The 16,085-nt window shown below is 29.2% G+C and overlaps 1 protein-coding gene across 4 annotated transcripts in view; it reads left to right on the forward strand.

The window, feature by feature from the left end:
• The window catches only part of LOC135931506 (uncharacterized), a 106,431-nt gene extending 95,249 nt beyond the window's left edge, over positions 1-11,182 (forward strand). The window contains exons 15-21 of one of the 4 annotated variants that reach the window (XM_065468671.1): positions 901-1,035; positions 1,121-1,211; positions 1,409-1,529; positions 2,724-2,797; positions 7,405-7,599; positions 8,659-8,877; positions 10,483-11,180. In XM_065468671.1, the coding sequence (XP_065324743.1) occupies positions 901-1,035; positions 1,121-1,211; positions 1,409-1,529; positions 2,724-2,797; positions 7,405-7,599; positions 8,659-8,877; positions 10,483-10,745 (1,098 nt within the window). In that variant the 3' untranslated portion in view covers positions 10,746-11,180. Of the gene's footprint in view, positions 1-900; positions 1,036-1,120; positions 1,212-1,408; positions 1,530-2,723; positions 2,798-7,404; positions 7,600-8,658; positions 8,878-10,482 lie in introns of those variants that run through there. The other 3 variants (XM_065468672.1, XM_065468673.1, XM_065468674.1) reach the window with 3 other exon arrangements.
• The last annotated feature ends 4,903 nt before the right edge of the window (positions 11,183-16,085 follow it).

A 16,085-nucleotide genomic window follows, 5' to 3' on the forward strand; every position in this document is an offset into this window, starting at 1 on the left:
AAAATAAATACAGATACCTCTATTATTATATCTATATACAGATACTTTTTATAAAATGGATCTAGATACAGATATGATATTTTTGTATCTGGATACTTAAACAACTCTGTTGCCTACACTACAAAACATAAATTCTGGGATTTTGTTAGGGAGGGGTATTATGTAAGTTCCCCTCCTCCATAAATTTTATTGAAGCTCTTGAGGTCTACGGGCCTTTAGCTATATTATAAAAATAATATAATGCTTTTTTCTAAAAAATTTGAATTATTATCATATTTAAAAAGTTATTAACTTTTACTAATTTATTAATATATTGTTTACATTGGGGGGGGGGGGGGTGAGGGCTGTAGGAAAATTTTTATTACCTTAATGTATTTACGAGAGCAGGCAAATTTGCGATAGGGTGGGGGGGGGGGGGTTGGTTACGCGCTTCCTACAAAATTTCCAATATTTCACTTTTTAAAATTGATATAAAACAAGATAAGCAGCGTAGTACTCCTATTATATAGCATATTATAAAATTATTATTTATAATTAAATATTATTACCTACTCTACAAAATTCACATATATCACCTTCAAAAATTGATAATTTAAACATGATATTGCCGATACAAAAGTATAAAAACTATAAAATTTTGAAAAATGGGAAGAGATAAAAAAAATAGCTTCTCAAAAAAAAATTTAATTTATTTTTGATTTTTTGAACCCTCCACTTTTGAAAAGTGTCCAGGTTCGGGTACAGTCAAAATACCAGGTTCAGGAGGGTCCGGGTTCACATCCCTTCTTTAAAGATAACATTTTTCATTCAAAATTGATTTTACTGAATCCTTTTTTAGAAGAAGGGTTCACAGCTCTGCTAAAATATCCCATCTTTTTATTTATGTCAAATAATAAATAGTCTGTAAGCGATTGCGTGTTATTCTACTACTTGACAAAAAAGGGAGAAAATTACAAGAAGCTTGTGAGGCGAAAGATTGCCAAAAGACGTAAGATAGCCGCTAACAATATCAACTCTAATGGCAAGCCTCAAAATGTATTGAATATTTGATTTTCAAAATTAGATTTATTAATATTTTTGATAAATGAATGAATAATATTTATTTTCATTATATATATAGCCGCAAACGCCCTCAAAAAATGTCGACGACTTGGTCAATTTATCCATGGACGATAACTCACAGTGTCATCTTAACAATTCGACTTGCGAAGGTTAATTTATTTACAACATGTAAATAATCTGATTCCCTTATTTGTACCTTTTCTGTTTTGAAGAATTATAGTCAAGCGCAATATAATTATAGTTTAAAAAACCTACATATTTAATGAATATGCAAATATGATCTTAGAGTTGAGTTCTTAGGCCAATAGAAAATTTATTAATATCATTGTATATTTTTGTCATTTAGAGCTAAACGAAACATTACAAGCTAATAGGTTAGACCGTGTCATTGAAAATATTCAAATCAAGGAAGTTGTTTTGAATAGCGATAAGCTCGAGGTCGATAAATATGACGGCCAGCTAAATGCGTAACTATAAATTTCGTTAAAAATATTTTTAAACCCTTTTTGCGCTAACTTTTTCACGTGAACAATTTTTTTGCCTTCCTTAAAATTAATGTACCAATACAACTTTATAGAGGCCGAACCTTTTACCGATATCAACCATCCGATTTTTAATAATATGTTGGAAAATATGTCTTTGGGGAATAGAATAAACCATAAATATACATATAAAGCAAATACCAATATCCAAGTATATCATCTGACATGAATGGATGTCATGCACACGCATCCTGTATATTACACTTTTCTTTATTGAAGGTCTTCCTGCCTTCTTACTTTTTTCTTTTCACGCCAGCGTCAATTCTTTAACCACCTGGGATTTATAATTTTATATAATGTAATATATTTGATATTATTATTTGTTTTGTGAATGGATAAACTTTTATACATGAGAATTCCCGACCCGCCATACTATATTTTTTTATTTGTGACAAGCAGAGTGCAAGTGGATTAGAACCGAAACTTTATATATTTTCTGAGATAAATAAGCCTTATATAACTATGTATTCCTTTATCTTCGATGATGATTTTATAATATTGGTTGATTTCTTTAAATACATTTTGCAAGCAAATTAGTTGATTAATGGAGTCCTTAATTGCTTAATGATAATTTTTGAAAATCGGTATTACATAAAATGGGGGAAAAACATGAGAGTATTTTTCCTTTTTGGATTCGTTGTTTAATGTATAACTGATATATAGACCCTGTACTCATTTAAAACAAATAAAAGCTATTAAATATATGCCATTGCTAGTTTTCAGGAGGCTCATATGGTTAAAGATTGATATCTAGATTAATGAATAGTGGATACCTTCATTATTTTAAATTAAAACATAGAAAACCGTAAATACCACCTTCACCAATATCTCATAAATTTTAGACATATACCATCAGTATTTTTAGCAATACAGATTTAGATATTTTGCTCTCATAATAGAAATTATTTTATTTGGTTTCATGCTAAATTATTATAATATTATCTTTGACTTTATTATAGTAAAATGTGCCCTTACAATTATTGTATATATTTTTACTAAATAAAAATAAATTTGAAAATATGTTAATTCATTTGAGTCCTCTATTTTACTATTTTTTTAAGAAGAAATAAACTGAAAAAACCTTAAGTTTTTACGGAATTTTTGTATTATATGAATCAGGTCGTTTAAAGAAATGGACCATCTTATTAAATCCGAGATCAATGTATCCCTTATCAAACATGAAATTCCTTCAAGTAAAAAATCTAATGTTTTTTTGAATTTACAAAGTAATTTTAATAAAATATAAGGAAAGTAAAAATATCTTTTTATTAGAATGATCTTTTTCTTTGTCGTTTGATGGCCCTTTTTCAGGCTTACCTGGGTAGGCCAATTTCCCTTCTTATTGCCTTTTTCCATTTTGCGCGCTCTAGGCATCCCCTCAAGTTAACCTTACCTTTACATGCCATTATCTAGCACTTTCATCCAGCATATCTTTGGTCGCCCTCCAAGTCTTGTTTCCTTCATTTCCAGCCAATGGCATCATCTCCAAACCATCTCAGTCTATTTATTCCCAAGAAATCACCTATTGCTTCTATCCATTCAATTCTTTATCTCAAATCCTGGCTTCTTTTTCTTTCTCGTAGACTGCTCATATGCATCTGATCATTCTCATCTCCGTTCTTTTTAATTTAGCAACGTTAGTCGCCTTAATGCCCATGTCTCGCTGCCATACAACATGCTTGTATAAACCTTTTCCTTCAAAGCTAGAGGGACATTTTTATTGGTTAAAATAGAAGACATCTCTATAAATTTCTTCTAAGCATATCTTATCCTCGCCACTACTGTCAGGTCAACGCCTTCACCTGCACTAGGAATATCCTCTAGATAACAGACCTTTCAGGCTTATTCGATTTCCAATATGAAAACCAGTCATGATCATCTTTCACAACCTTTCTACATTCAAACGACGCGCTTGCTATCTAGGCTTCCCTTTACACAACCTTACCTATTGTAAGCCCATTTATGGCAGCAGGTACAATTGATGGTTTCTATCAACATTTCCCACATGCCTGTCTCCTCATTCTTTTCTAAACCTTCACCTCCAACATTACCTTCGTCTTTTCTATATTCATCCCTCCTCTTCCAGAACCCTTCTTCATTTTACAGTTTTATCCTTCAAGTCTATCTTACTTGTTGCTATCACTACTAAGTCATCGGCATCCAGTATTTGCCATGGTACTCTTTTACGGGTCCTTCTATAATAAAAAGTAATAAACTCAAGATGGAACCCTGATGTGGCCCTACCTTTACCTCGGAACTATGACTATCCCCATCATTTATTCGAACACCCTTTCGTTCCTCGCCATGCATCACCATCACTTCTGTTATTAGCCCTTCTACATTTCATTTCCTCAGGGCCCATTTTATAACCTCACGCGGCACTCGTTCAAATGCTTTCTCCAGATCTTTTCCCCTTTGTATTTTTCTTGCATTTGCCTCACAACAAAATAGCATTAGCAATACCCATGGCAGTAGCGTACGCAAGAATTTGGTGTGGGGGGGGGGGGATAATTAAAATTTTTTAAAATAAAATTATTGTTATTTAAAAATATCAAGCATAAATTTATTAGGACTAATAACTATTTCTAATATACAAATTTAAATTAATATGAATTATAAAAAATTAAATATATAAACCGATATATAAAAATAAATTTGATTTAAAAAATATTACGGATATAACCGGCGGCATATAAATACTTTAAATAAATCTGAATTATAAAATATTAAGTGGATATAACCAGGATATGATGACTATAAAATAAATAATCCATAATAGAAATTTAAATTTTTTTGAGCTTTTAAAGTTTATATATAAAGTATAAAAAATCTAAATGTTGGAAATATGAATAATTATATTTTTTATGTAAAAGAAAAATATATAAGACATTAAAAAATGATAGCACAAAATATATTATAGAAACATTATATTTTTATAATGTAAAATCCAATCTTTGTTGGGAGTGAGCTAATCTTTCAATTATCTCATCCGTGTTTGACGTCAAATGCCCATGAATATTCAAAAGGGCCAGACCATTCAACCTACTTTCAGAAGTTGTACTTCTTAGGTACGTTTTTAATCTTCTTAAAGAAGAGAATGTTCTCTCATTAGTTGCAGTACTAATGGGAAGAGTTGCTAATATATATAATAATTTCAATATATTGGGAAAATAATCTAAAAGATGTTTGAAATGATGCAAAGCATCCATAGCATTTTTTGGGACTATATCAACCATAGTTAATCTTTTATACCATAGTTGGCATTCAGCTAATAAAGCATCATGAGATACATTAATGTCTTCATGAGAAAAATCTTCCAAATATTTTATTTTTTTCTATCACCATCTGAAAAAGGTTCAGAGGGCTTTTGCGGAAGTAATTTCTGCAGATTGATAAGTGCTTCTTGATGAATTAAAAACCTTTCATTTACTTGGGTTATAAATGTACTTAAAAGAGGTATAAAGACATTTATTTTATAATATTCTTCTATTGACCCTATATTAATATTTGGACGATAAGTTTGCCTTACTGCAAGTCGAGGGAGACAAATATTGAACTCGTATAGCTCTGCTTTTGATTCAACATTAACATATAAAATATGAAATTCCTCATCAGCATTAGCTCTAATTTCTTTGAGTTCTAATAAAATTGTCTCTGCTATTCTCATCATCTCAATCAAATCAATATCAGGTTTTTGAAAAGTATTACATAAAATAGTTGTATAATTAAATAATTTATTAATACATTCTAATGCGAAAAATAAATTTGGTATAAGTATTGAATCCAGTAACTTGCTTGCTTCTGAAGAAATATCTCTTTCAGACCATTGTGATATTTCTGTAAGAGCATTAATAATCGGCTCTTCTAACTCGATAAAAGCTGTTACTGCTTGATGTCGAAGACTCCATCTTGTTGGGCAAGCTTTTTGCAATTTTTTTCTCCTTGTTGGGCAAGGAGTTTCAGATATAATTCTGTTCAAAATATTTTGACGCTTGGGGTATCTAAACATCTCACAGATGCTAGATATTTTACCTGATATAAATATAAAAAATTTAATTTTAATAATTAAAAACCTAAGCAATTTGATATCAATGGTAAAGAACATGAATCCGATATTGCTAAGTTGAGTGAATGGGCAGCACAGTGGACATATATAGCTGTTGGACATTTTTTTTTAATAAATGCCTGAAGCCCATTGAATTGTCCACTCATTGCACGTGCTTCATCATACCCTTGCCCACGTATCATATTTTTATTTAGCTATATTTTTGAAAATAATTATATAATAAGATTAATTATTACTTTTAATTTTTTAAGATTCACAAATATTCATCAGCTAAAGCAGACCCAGTCATGCTTGAAACAGGAATAAATTGGAGAAACATTTCCTTGATAATGTTGTTTTTATTAGTATCTACATATCGCGCACACAACGACATCTGCTCAATGCCAGCAATGTCCATGGTCTCATCTGCCAAAATTGAGAAGCATGGGGCAGAATTGATTTCAACAATCAATTTTTCTAAAATGATATTGTTGCAAATATCAATTATCTCATTTTGTATCCTAGGGCTGAGATAATTAGCATTTTTATTGGTACTAATGAGGCTCTCCATTAATACAGGATCTCCTAATGCTTTAAATTTTAAAAGTCCACGGAATTACCTTCGTTATCATTATTATTAAAATTTAAGCTTCCTGAATCCTTGTGGCCACGAAGTGCTAGGCCTTGCAAACCACAATATAGAATAGCCTCCTCAATAGTTAGTTTTATCTTGCCTCTATTTTCTTTTGCAATTTTAACCCTATTTTTATCAATTATTGATGAAATGGGAATCATATCCCCCTTTTGAATTGATTCTTTTGATGAAATTATCAGTTCACAGCTTTTGTTTATTAAATTATTATACTATACTTTTTTTTCTTTTTGGCATGATTTTCACCTTCAGCGTTTTTTAAAAAAAGTCTAATATCCATGACTAGAAATTTGAAAATTATAATACCGGGAAATTTATAAATAATAGATAAATATTACGCCACAAGGAAAACTTGAAAATGAAATTAATTGATAAAGTAAATTAGCAAATGAAAAAGGTAATAATATAAAAATTTAAAAAGAAATAGATATGAATAATTATAATTATAATAAAATATAAAAATATAAAAAATAATATTTTTGAAAAATATGTCCGGCATCTGCATTTTGGCTTTGGGGGGGGGGGATTTGTCCCCCTATTCCTCCCCCCCCCGCTGCGTACGCCAAGGTAAAACCGAACTGCATATCATTCAATTTCATTTGGTCCCTTATTCTCCTTTTCTAACTCTCTCAAAAACCTTTATTGCATGTTACAAAAGTTTAATTGCTCTGTGATCCACAATCTAGAGGATTACCCTCCCCTTTGCATATCGGGATTAGAACATATAAAATATATTATTTTAGGCATGCTTTATTTTTGATACTTATTTTTTAAATATTTTTATTAAAAAATCATGATTTTTGCCAAGCCTAATTTATAATAATAAAATGTAGTAATTAATTCGACTTATATGCATAATATTGTAAAATGTAGGGGTGATAAAATGTTTTTTTTGAAAATAAATTATTTAAAATACTAACAAAAATATAATTGATTTTAATTACAATTTTTATTCAAAATTATTAAAATATATCAGTTTAATAAAAAGTCAAATAAATTATTTAGTGCTGATTCATTTGTTTATCGGTAAATTTAACGTTTTACAGGATAGATGTTTTCTGCACATATTTTACCATCTCAATAAATCGTTAATTATCTTTTAGACACTGCACATCTAGCTCGTCCCAGGAGTGCTCAGACAACCCAGAAAGTCTTCACGCCTGGCCTTGATAAAGACCCTTACGAATTTCGACCTGAACTTCCTTTTGACCAGTTAAATAAAACTTATTCTACCCACTCTTATCACGTCACCTCCCGTCCCTCAAAGAGGTTTGCGTCTCCGCCTCTCCCTATCTCTTGTAAAAATCAAATCACCAATAAACTTATCTTTCTTTAGCTTTTTAATATTTTATTTTCATTTTATGAAATCATTTGTTTATTTACCTAATAATGTTTATCTCAAATTGTGAACAATAAACCTTTGATCTTATTTACTAATTAGTCATAATCAGCTAATTTGTCAAATTTATTAAGGAATCATTATACTTTTTATTCCCTTAATCCTTCATTGGTATCTTAAGATTCGTGTCCCATAAATCAACTCTAATTTTTGAACGTTATAAGAGAAGAATCAACAAAAAAACATAGAAAAAATATTTAAAAAAACACAACAATATCGAGGGAACATTAGGAATTTTTTTTTAAATCTAGCTATTATTTTTATATTATGATTTAACTAAAACATCAAAAGATTAAATTCACAAACTTTCGAAACTTTAATTAAAAAAAATAAATAAGCTATTTTAAATATAAAAATAAAAACTAGAACATTTCAAAAAATTAACATACAATTTCATTAAAATTTGCAAAAGTTTTGAAACTTTTCGAATTTTTTTAAAATGATTTTGGACATAACCTTCTAAAAATACTTTATTAAAATTTTATTACAATATTATAAAATATGTCGGTAAGTGTTGGGTGATGTTCAATAGATTGAGTACAAGAAATCTGTACCAAAGGTGAGAAACAGATTTTTATGAATTATTTAGAAAACGCATATGCCATCAATTGTTCTAGGTTTAAATGTAAACATTTTATTTACAATTATTTATTAGGCTGATGTTGAATATATATTTCAATTAGTTAATATTAAAGGTTATATAAATGTTTGCTTTTATACACTATAAATATAGTGAGTTGATTCACAACACCACCAACATTTATAAAAACTGTTTATAATAAACCCTTTCTAAAAAATTTTTCATAATCTTAATTAGTGCTAACATTTTATTAAATGAACAAAAAGGAATTTTTTTTATTTTCAAAATAATTCATGGCATAGATTTTTTTTCCTCATCTGTTTACATTTTTTGAAAAAAAACAACTAAATATACGTATTTTTAAAACGATTCTTAAAGCACTGCCCCATAGAGATGCTAATCCTTTTAACGAATCCTTCTTCCCGTCACTTCAGCATTCCACCGAAAAACGTCTCAAATTGAATCGCCATATTGGCAGTAGCGAAAATAAAATAGACACTCTCACTTTCCACCAAGAAAGAGAAAATTTCGTGCTTAAAACAATGCCGACCAACGTCGAAATCAAAACACCTTTCACCATATTTTCTACCTTTTCGGGTAAATATTTTTTATCATATTGGGCCTCCTTCGAATACTTATTGGTAATATTAATAATATCTTAGAATTAGGAATGCACCAATTTTTTTAATATATCAGATCGACTCGAATCATTCATAATTTTTAAGAATATCTTATCGGCATTAAATTTGCCGATCCGTATATAAAACAAAATAACGAATAGAAAATTGTTTTTGAGTTTTTTAAAAAAATATGGAAATTATTCTTTTTATTCAAATATCTAAATAATTTTATTTATTTACGGTTTATTTTATCCTATAACTTTTCTAATGTTATTAAAAATTGAACGGCTGATATCGCTAATCGGCCCTTATCAACTTGCTTTCGGCAAGCTCGGATTGGATCTGCCTTTAAATAGCTCTATCGGTACTCCTCTAATTATAATATAAAACCTAAGCTTGAGTTTATTATTTCTTTTATATAAAATTTCCAGTAAAAAGTTACAAGAACATTCTAAAGTAGGCCTATTCAAAAAAATTCGAATAATTACGAATACGAATAATAAATTATTTGTTTTATTCGAATACGAATAATTATTTATTCGATTCGAATAAAACTAATTATTCGGAGTATTTAATATATCATTTATTACTAATGTTTTACCATTATTAATAAATTGCTTTTAATAAATCTAACATTTGTCATTTCTATTTGATGAATTCCAATCTGATAGGTAATGTGTTTATAAAAAGACTAGCACAAATTTAAAAAATCTCTGAAGTGAAAATTAAAGCAATATTTAAATTTTTATTTGCCGTATTTTTCGAATCTCAAGAGAAGTTTATTTTTTGAATCTCATAATAAATTATATTAAAAAATGACACAAACCAAAGGTAAATAAAAATATAATGCATCTCAAAAATAAATTATTGTTAGTAGCCTAATTATGTTAGAGGAGAATGCTTCTGATAAAATAGTTATGCTTGATATTGAATTTGACAAAATCTCCTCACAAAAAGATGGATATAGGATCAATATCAAATAAATAAAGAGAAAAGGCTGCTTGCAATCAGAGAGCATTATAAAATGTAAAGGCAAAACAACATCCCCTCTTATTTATCATTATAATAGGTTCATTCACACCTAGGGATTACCTATTTATACAAGGAACATCAATTGCTTGTGAAAGACTTTTCTTAGTTGGAACTAATTTGTTGTCAAAAAAATCGTTTGTCATAGGAAGAAAATATAAGAAAAATTCTTTACCTTAAATATTGGCTTAGAATTATGTATTAAATTAATAATATACATTTTAATTTTGTTTATAACTTGATATATATTTTTTATCATCAAATTATTGATTACATATTTTTTATTATCAGATTATTATTATAATTTTTTCTGTTTGAAATCAAATTTGCAATAAAAAGATTTGTCTCGAATAATTCGAATCGAATACAAATAGTAGATTTTGTTATTAAACGAATCGAATATGAATTATGCACTATTCGATTCGAATTCATTTTTGAATAGGCCTATTCTAAAGTGATCTTTTCACACTGATAAACTTATAACTGTTATCATTTACATGTCCATCAATCATGTTTAAACTAACATATATTTTACCATATATATTAAAATTAGCAAATGATTCAGGTACAGATCAAAACAATAAAGCTATAGACGCCTTCCTTTCGGCTCTACCTAAAGACGCTTATGAAACTAGTTCATCCGCTCTTAATTCTCAAAATAATCCAGGGTTAGCTTACCTCGATAATTCCTCCGATAGAGACCGAACCGTCGCTATTTTGGACGCGGTCATAGCTCATCAAATCAACCAAAACGTGAGAGATGCCGAAAGCATAGAGCTTTGGAACCCACTCAAGCACTGTTCTAGAACCATCTAGAAAAAATGTTTCCCCCTATATAGTCTCGGGTTTAAATTGGAATGTTCCAGATTATGTTTCATGGAGAACTTTAAAAAAAAGAATGCCCTCCACAAATTAAATCTTATACTATATAAATATATTTTATATCTACCCGCAGGATATTAATTTTTTTTAATAATGTATTTTCGTTATTACAATATATTATATTTGGGTTAAAAAATTCTAATTGTATTTAAGTTTTAAATTTTATTTTTACACCAAACTAATGCATTAAAAACTTGAGAAGCACCCCAATTCTAAGCCAACCGACCATAAATTATAAAGGACTGTTTTTATGCAAATACGATGATGTGTAATATTTTTAAAAACTAACTATCATTATTATTTTTTAAATATAATTTTTTTTATTAACTGATTGAAAAACGTGCTTTTGATCCAAAGTAATCTCATAACTTTTTAAAATTGATTCAATATTATCTGTCTTCAAATTTTAATTGTATTTGTGGATGGTACTTGTTTAAATTATTCGAAATTGATATGGATAAAAAGTATTTACTATTTAACTCCTAATATATTTATTTTTGTTTGATAAATATGTAAAAATACATGTATTTTAATTCAATTTTAATTCGCCTATACACAGATTGTTTTAGGTTTCATTTGTTGTAAACCTTATTTGTTAAATAAAGTTGTTTAGATATTATATATTTATAGGTAAATAAAAAGTTCCTGCATTTTAACTGCATGAGTCCAGAATTGGAGCGCGCTATCTACTTTAAACCTGCAAAATCGATTTTTTTTTGCCCAAACCCAACCACGGCAAATTTTTTGAACTAGACCTGGCCTTTAGTGGCCTGTATTTTCAAAATAGGGAAGAAATCTCAAAATATTTATTTTATTTTAATGTTATGCATTAAATTAAAATCATATTTAAAACTTATGTTATGACAATTCAATATGAGTATGGCCAACTTGAATAAACAATGAAGCTGATAAAGAATGAATAGGTAAAAATCATTATCTTTTTAAAAAAAAAATTTAAATTGTATATATTTAAAAATAATGATATGGCCAGGTCATTAGGTTATATGAAAATGTTAATCGCCTAAATATCACTTAAATAGGGCTACACCGATCCACAATTTTTTCACTGATGCGAATTTATTTCAAACGGCACCGACATCGATATTTACATTGATTTTTTTGTCATTATTTTATACAATACAAGATAATGGAATAATAAAAATCTGTTTATAAATTTTTAATCAGAATTACTTATCCCAGCTCTTAAAAATTAAAAAAGAGCCTCAGACCAAAAAACCAAAAGAAAATTTTTTTTAAAAAAAATGGAGAAAAAAAGGAAAAGAAACGAGAATAAAATACGAAAAATAGCAATGTCACCAAATACTTATAAACCAAAATCGGGTGTCCTCGATCAAATACTTTTTAGCCTATACTAAAAAAGCAATTAATTATCCAAACTAAGCCGACAGCCTTAAAACTTATAAATTCTAAAAATATGGCTTATTATAGTGCACACAAATTAAGCATTTCAAACGTTGCGTTGCAAATGCAACATTTTTAATAAGTTCTTAAAAAAAAGATTTGTCTTTTGAAAATTATATTATTGTCTGCGTTCTTATTTCTTTAATTTCTAAATATTCCTTTTTAGGATATAAGTAAGATATTTATATAATATTACACAGCGAATAATAATATAAAGTAAAGAAAAAGCAAACCTATTTGCGTTTTTTAAAATGGTTGCTAACGCCAAACTGTAATTTTACCAATTTGCACGAGGTCATATGAAATGCATTATTTGCGTGAAACGCTCAATTTGTGCGCACTATTAAGCTATATAGTCCATATAAAATAAATACATATAAGTTCTATATTGATTATTTTTAATGATGAACAGAATTTTCACTTATCTATTTTAGCCTTAATACAAATAAGAAATCTCAGGGGGCTTAAAAAAAATTTTTTAATTTTAAAAATGACTTATTTTTATTTAACGTTTTAAAAGTGACCTTTTATTTTAAGTTTCTGAAAATAAGCATAAAATCAATATCGGTCATATTTTTTAAAAATATCGGCCGATCTGATATTTTTTACAAACATGATAACAATAAAAGAAGCGTAGACATAATGCCTGATCTGATCAAGCTAGAATTCCTTAAATATAGTAGCAATTTCAACGCATATGAGGGAGAGTAGAAATATTTTTCAAAATTTGTAACAATTTTGACGATGAAAAATCTCCAGCGTTCCTTCATAGTTTGCCAGATGACGAATACGTATGGAGGCCGAACTCGCTGACCCCTTAGCGCTAATAGGAAATTCAAGTTATTACATGATAAATGCCAAGATCGCCGAATTCTCCGCGGGAGTCAAAAAAGGAGGAAACGTATTCCAATTGGGTGACCCACGTTGACCATTGAAAGGATTATCGAGAATCGCAACTTCATCTAAAGAAATAAGACATAGGTTAAGTTGAGACAGAGTATAACTTGATATGCCTTGAATATGGGTACTGGAGTAAATAAACTAGAGCTAACTGAGGAAAAAATAATATTCAAGTTAGAGGAAGGGTCAGTTTCTAGCAGAGACCGAGGTAATATAACTTGATATAAGAACATGAGGAAAACACAGGACTCACATAAAGCAACTCACAATTTATAAGCCACGATGCTATATAAAGGGTGAGTTGAAGCAGAGACCGAGGTAATACAGCTTGAAATAAGAACATAAGGAAAACACAGGACTCATACCCACGACACTTATATTGGACAACAGCCATGGGCACCGCGGCCCCATCACCACAATCTGCGATGACAACGTCTGCGTTAACTTTAAATATTGTTGCAGAAGTTAGTAAAATCATAAGAAACAAGTCCATGTAAAAGCTGAATAATATTCACAACAATATCTTGAATTGCAAGTAAAAAGATTTTTATTTGACTTGATGGTTTATCAAAATTAAGGTTTTTTCAAGGTCAAAAAATTTCTTGTTTTCTAAAATCACATGCAACAATATTTGGGAGTTATTGCTGACAAATAAATGAGGATGTTATAAGAAATAATGTAAAATGAACGAAATTGTAAAATATCATGTAATCAAACCATATTTATTTATATCACTGATCATATTTAAATTTGTAAAAATAATTACGACAAGAAAGTAAATATTTTTCAAACCCACGAATAGGTAAGTTGGGTTTTGCAGTCCCTATAATTTTCATGACCTAATATACTCATTGAGATTTTAGAAAATCTGCTAGCCGGACCGGACAAATTAGACTAGGCCTGGCAAAAGATTTAACGGGTCGGGAAGCGTTCAAAAATACTTACCAGGCCGGGCTTTGCTTAATATTCTAAAAAGGTACCATCATCAAGATCGAGGAATAAATGAAATAATTTGATAAATTTTAATTATATTATTTATTTATTATTTTATCAAAATTATGTTGAATTTTATTGTTTCAGACGGCTTAAGACGTTTCTAAAAATATGTTCGTGAAAAAAACGAATTCGGACCTTTCTATCGATTATTCAGTATGATTAGGCACTGTTATGTTCTATCTATCTACGATGTTAGTACCATAACTTTTTCCTAAGATTGTTTCATTTTGAACTAAAATTGGCCTAAATTATTCAAACTTTTATTTTAAACTTTCGATCATGATTCATGTTCTATCTTATTCGCGGAGGGATTTGATTTTTTCAAAACCTATTTTTTTGCCTTGGCATGAATCTCAAAAAAATACTAACCTTGCCTTCTTATCTTGTGGGTCTGCACTATTGATTTTAGGCTACCTCTGCTTACTTTGAAAACCAGTAAAAGGCTAAAGAACCTTTCTAAATCCATGTGTACTCTCTTCTAAGACTGGGCATACACTCCATTAGAACAATAGTCCATCTGCTATTTCCGTTGGTCTGTATGGCTGGCAGCCTGTACGATTCTTGAAATAAGTTAAATTTTGTTGTACTCCAGCCACTAACTACAATTGGAAGATCATTCATAAATGTCACTCCCGGTCGATAATAAATATTCTTATCAGCTAAGCCTTCTTGAGAGGATTTACTTGCCGTTCCTATAAATAATGTTATGCTCAACTGCTAGCTCGTTTCGATCAATACCCAGTATTTTTATATTCACAGCAACTATGTATTTTTATAAATTAAGGTTTTTTATTATTATTTTTTGTTGAAACCATGTAAAAAAAGAAATAATAGAAAAAGATTAATTATTATGATATTTATGAAAGTCTTTTTATCTCATATATAAGCCCTTCTTCAAAATTTATGCGTAGGGGGCATCTCTCATTATTGATTTTTCCAGTAACTAAATGCTGGATAGGCCTACCTGGCTATCTGACATCTAAATTTATTACTTTTTTCTTTGAGAAACGCGTCCGGTAAGACATGCTCTTTGCCGACTCTATGTAATATTTAACTAATAATATGCCATTTTCCACGACCATCTTGGTAGACAGTTATTCCATATTTGAGAGATTCCCCTTTTCCCCAAAAAACCTTCGGCTTATAATTCATGATTCATCAACATATCCTCCCATTTAGGAAATGATTCCAAATTTATAAACGTTCTGGATGCATTAACTATCTGGTTAATCCTATTCGGTATAAAATGTAAAAGGCAGTGGTGTATTGCTTAAAAATTTGGCATAAGGGGGGGGGGGGGCTCCGATTTTTATTTTTATAATATCAAAAATATATATATATAAAATCAAATTTTTTTTTATTATGAATATGAATAAATTCTTTATTTTATTTGTATTACATAAAATTAAGATCACAAAATACCACCGATGCCTATAGAAATTAAAAAATTCCATAAATCTTTCTTTTTCTTTGGGTTGTATTTTTCTCGAAAAATTTATAGATACATGGATCTGTGGAGTCTATCTTGATATCGAAGATTAATTAATATTTATGATTATTAAATTTGACAAATTATTTACTCTTATACTCGCTATATAATATACCATGATCAAAATCATAAGGTGAAAGCCCCTTTCTCACTCGGCAGTACTGCAGGATAAAGTATCCACAGAGTTAAGAAATTTTTCTAATTTATCATTAGGAATATCTTTAACGATATAAGGGATTTTATTGCTCGTCTGACAATGTATCGGAATAGTTTTATGTAGAGATGCTCAATAACCTCCTATGAAGGCTTTTTGAGTTAGTTTATGGCACCATCTGTTCGATGGATTCCGGCTCTAAAAAAGACATTATATTGTATAAAATATTTTTTGAATTTAGCTCTGAGACTTGCCCCTTATAGGCAATCTATTATTACTTGAAAATGGGAGAGGTCTTCGTCATTTCTTTCCG

This window comes from Gordionus sp. m RMFG-2023, chromosome 1, assembly GCF_954871325.1.
Source record: "Gordionus sp. m RMFG-2023 chromosome 1, tfGorSpeb1-WG-v2, whole genome shotgun sequence".
Classification (NCBI taxonomy): domain Eukaryota; kingdom Metazoa; phylum Nematomorpha; class Gordioida; order Chordodea; family Parachordodidae; genus Gordionus; species Gordionus sp. m RMFG-2023.